A 3,835-nucleotide genomic window follows, 5' to 3' on the forward strand; every position below is an offset into this window, starting at 1 on the left:
AGCCGAGCTCCTTCTTCCAAGCGGATTGGCCGGGCCTAGAGTCGGCTCAGCCAGTCGGAGCTCTCAGCGTGATGTTGTCCAATGAGAGCAGGTCTCGCCCTCCCAGCGCACCGCCCCCCGTCTGGGCCCGGGCTTTGTGAGGTTAGCCCTACCCACTCCAGACGTAGACCAATGGGGAGCGCCGGAGGTGAGCCGGCGGCCAACAGGGAGCGGGGCCGCGCGCGCGGGGCGGTGGGAATGGCGCCGAGTCGGTGTGTACGTAGGTTGCCGTAACAACGGGCTGCGGAGTGCGTCGGCTATGGTGAGTGCTGGCTCCCCAGTCCGGCCTTGCACCCAGGGACTGAGTCCTTCTCGGGCCCCGGCCCCGGCCGCGGCCCCGCCACACCACACTGACTCTCTTGCACCTTGCTCAGCTTTGGTGCACTGATCCTTCCTTTGAGTAGTTTCCCGGAAGGGTAGAGTAGACACGCCAGCCACCCCGCTGGGCCTGCGCTTCGCTCTAGCCTCCCCGTCATGCACAGCGGGCCCTTACCCATCCCTCGGGTCCCCCTGGCTTTCTCTACCCGCCTCGGGGTCTCCCTAGGCAAAGAAGAGGGCCCAACCCCTCTCAGATCCTGGCCCTTTCAGGTCTTGGCCTCCTCTCTGTGCCAAACTTCCCTCACCTGGGAGAAGCTTTGTTATGTTCTGATTGTTAACTTGTATTTTACAATTTAAATATGGGGCATTCCGGAGATGCTTTGAGCATCTTGGGGAGGGTATGAAGGTGCCAAATAGATTAAGTTTTACTATTTGATACGGGCAGAAGTAATTGGAAAGTCAGAGTACCTCTTGGGAAGTCGAGTACCGCGAGGGGTTGTTTTTGGAGCCAGGATCCCTGCGTTCAGGGAAGGCAGTACTCACTTGAGTTATCTACAGTCACTTCCTTAGCTAACTGCCTCAGAGTGATGTATCAGAAGAACAAGGGATCTCTTTGCTTCTAAAAACACTAAAGAAAAGGGAGGGAGAGCGCTTCACGGGAAGTTTCATTCTTTCCAATAAACCCCTTATCTCTTGTTAAGCAGAAATTGGGAATTGGTTGGTATAAATTAGTTTTAAAAGAGATAGCAGTGTCTGTAACTATGGACTGTATTACATAACAGTGTGCTCATGTATTCGGATAATTTCTACAGGCCTCTAACTTTAAGAAGGGAAACATAACATCTAGTGCCCAGCGGAAAAGGATGAGTCCTAAGCCTGAGCTTACTGAAGAGCAGAAACAAGAAATCAGGGAAGCTTTTGATCTCTTTGATGCTGATGGAACTGGGACCATAGATGTTAAAGAACTTAAGGTAAGCCCTACATGTTCTTGCTATACTACCTCTGCCTCTTCCTTACCCTTTCTCTGTCACAACTCTACCCCTTTTGCCCTCTCCTTCCTGTAAAAACTAACAGGGCTGGAATTTTTGTGCTCTCTTTTCCTGTCTTTTATTATGCCAAGTGTTACTAAATAAAATTTATAACAAAGGTCAGTTACATCAATGGTTATTCTGTAGTCATTTTACCATTATTATAATAGATGCTGGCTTCATATTCTCAACAATTATTTTTGCTCCTGCTAGGTTCAGATATGCATATTGAGACATTCCTGTTTCCTTACAGGTGGCAATGAGAGCTCTGGGGTTTGAACCCAAGAAAGAAGAAATCAAGAAAATGATAAGTGAAATTGATAAGGAAGGCACTGGAAAAATGAACTTTAGTGACTTTTTGACTGTGATGACTCAGAAGATGGTAAGCTGGTTGAGATGCCCATTAACATGTTTTTGCTCATAGTGATAGATAATGTCTATCTAGAGTAAATGCAAAAATAATTTTAAAATAGTGATAAAGTCTATCTATCTAGTCTAGATGTGAAAATGACTTAATTGGAGAAAAATTGACAAAGATTGGAGAATTCATCTGATAAAAGATAGTATTTTTGACTGAGAATTAGCCTAAATTCTTATTGGCTTTCTTCAAGGTCACAAACTAATGAAGTCATTTCACCCTTTGTAAAGTAGCAACAGTGTCGTTTTTCACTGTTTTTCCAACTGATATATCTGTGATAAACCCAAATAGAAAAACTGTAAACACCATTAATTTTTAAATGCAAGGTGGAGGGTTAGGGAATGAATCTAAGAAGTTGATTCCCCTGGAAGTCCCTCCTTGGCATTTGAACTAGAGCAAACTCTGAACAGGAGAAAGGAGAACACAGCAAAATACCAGGGCTTAGCATGCCAATGTGCAGTGTCAGGTTCACTAGGTGTCTCGGCAGCTGCCTCTAATTCTGTCCTTTGTCTTCTTAGCTTGTATTGTTGTAAATGAGGGGGGGACTGGGCAGAGGTAGGGCTATGGAACATGGGTAACCATAGTGTTTTCCTGATAATGCATTTTATGTTCTACTTGTTAAGTCTGAGAAAGATACCAAAGAAGAAATTCTGAAAGCTTTCAAGCTCTTCGATGATGATGAAACTGGAAAGATATCATTCAAAAATCTGAAACGCGTGGCCAAGGAGTTGGGCGAGAACCTGACAGATGAGGAGCTACAGGTTTGTCATGTGTGGGGCTGGAACGGTGAATTCCCACTGTTGAGCCCTCTGAGACTTCTCTGCTTTTGATTTTTCCCTGGTGGGAAAACCTCTTTGGATGAAAGGTACTGTTCTTTGGCCCCTTTGCTAACAACGTAACTTTCCTTTGATACTGACAATCCTATGACCCTGCTTCCAGAAAAATGCGTGTGTGTACAGTTTTATTTACTGTTTTAGGTTTTGGGAGTCCTTCTGGTCAAGACCTTCAAACTTCCTTCCAGGTGACATGTATGACAAAATATGACTTGGTTTTCCAATGACTCTTCAAGAGCCAAGTTATTATAATGTATTGAGTAGACTACAATTGTCTATTCACGCAGCAATGTTAAAAGCCTATGATGTAGTCACCTTTTTGTTTATTTTATGAATTAATGTTCTCTGAATCTTTACTGTCATGCAGGAAATGATTGATGAAGCTGATCGAGATGGAGATGGAGAAGTCAATGAGCAAGAGTTCCTGCGCATCATGAAAAAGACCAGCCTCTACTAAGATCCATGTCGTCTTTTCTACTGCAAGCACACCTAACTAGATTTAGTGCCTGCCATTGTGTAAAATCTGGCTTTTGAGAACACAAACTATTTTCTCCCACATTGACCTCCCTACATAATTTTAGTTATGGCCTCTAATCTATTTCAGACTTTTAAAGTGTTCTTTGATACTCAAACTCTTTGTAAAATGACCTGCTGATTACTTGAGTTCTCCAAAGCAGAATAAGAGCACATTGGAGCGGAGAAAAGGGTCTTAAAGCATTGCCCACCTTCCATTTTGCCTTGCATTGCTTCGCTCTTGTCATATATTTCACAGAGATGCACACTGAATGACTTCTTAGACAAGCACATGTTGTACCCATGTCACCAGAAGCACTGGTCGTTTTTCAGTGGTTCTAGTTTCTAGTTGATACCAGAGTGTAATCTTCTATTTTATAAAACCCAGTGAACTCTTGCATTGGCATTTGGATGTATGTTAATGCTATTTGTTTTGTCTTAAAAATAAAACCTTTCTTAGTCTGAGCTTTTGTTTAAGGATGAGTTCTTTATCCTTGACTGTGAGTTCATCTTCTAAGGTATCATTGAAGGCAGCTTGGTACATACAAAACTTACAACCTTATGGACAAAACCAGAATAGTCCTTTGCTAATTTCCTGGTATGGATTGTTTCTTGCTTTGGAAATCCATGAGTTTGTAAAACTCATAGACTTTCCATTTCTCCTAAGCTTAAATGATGCCCTGCAA

At 43.4% G+C, this 3,835-nt stretch overlaps 1 protein-coding gene across 2 annotated transcripts; it reads left to right on the top strand.

Annotated features, from left to right (window-relative positions):
- Window positions 1-183: 183 nt before the first annotated feature.
- On the top strand, window positions 184-3,614 carry CETN2 (centrin 2). 2 transcript variants are annotated; one of them, XM_062183229.1, is made up of 5 exons: window positions 184-301; window positions 1,170-1,328; window positions 1,639-1,767; window positions 2,427-2,564; window positions 3,004-3,614. In XM_062183229.1, the coding sequence occupies exons 1-5, from the start codon at window positions 299-301 to the stop codon at window positions 3,091-3,093; spliced, it is 519 nt and encodes a 172-aa protein (XP_062039213.1). In that variant the 5' UTR covers window positions 184-298; the 3' UTR covers window positions 3,094-3,614. The 2 variants fall into 2 exon arrangements, with proteins under 2 accessions (XP_062039213.1, XP_062039212.1); XM_062183228.1 differs by lacking the exon at window positions 184-301 and adding an exon at window positions 499-627.
- The last annotated feature ends 221 nt before the right edge of the window (window positions 3,615-3,835 follow it).

Source organism: Lepus europaeus, chromosome X (genome assembly GCF_033115175.1).
Source record: "Lepus europaeus isolate LE1 chromosome X, mLepTim1.pri, whole genome shotgun sequence".
Lineage (NCBI taxonomy): Eukaryota > Metazoa > Chordata > Mammalia > Lagomorpha > Leporidae > Lepus > Lepus europaeus.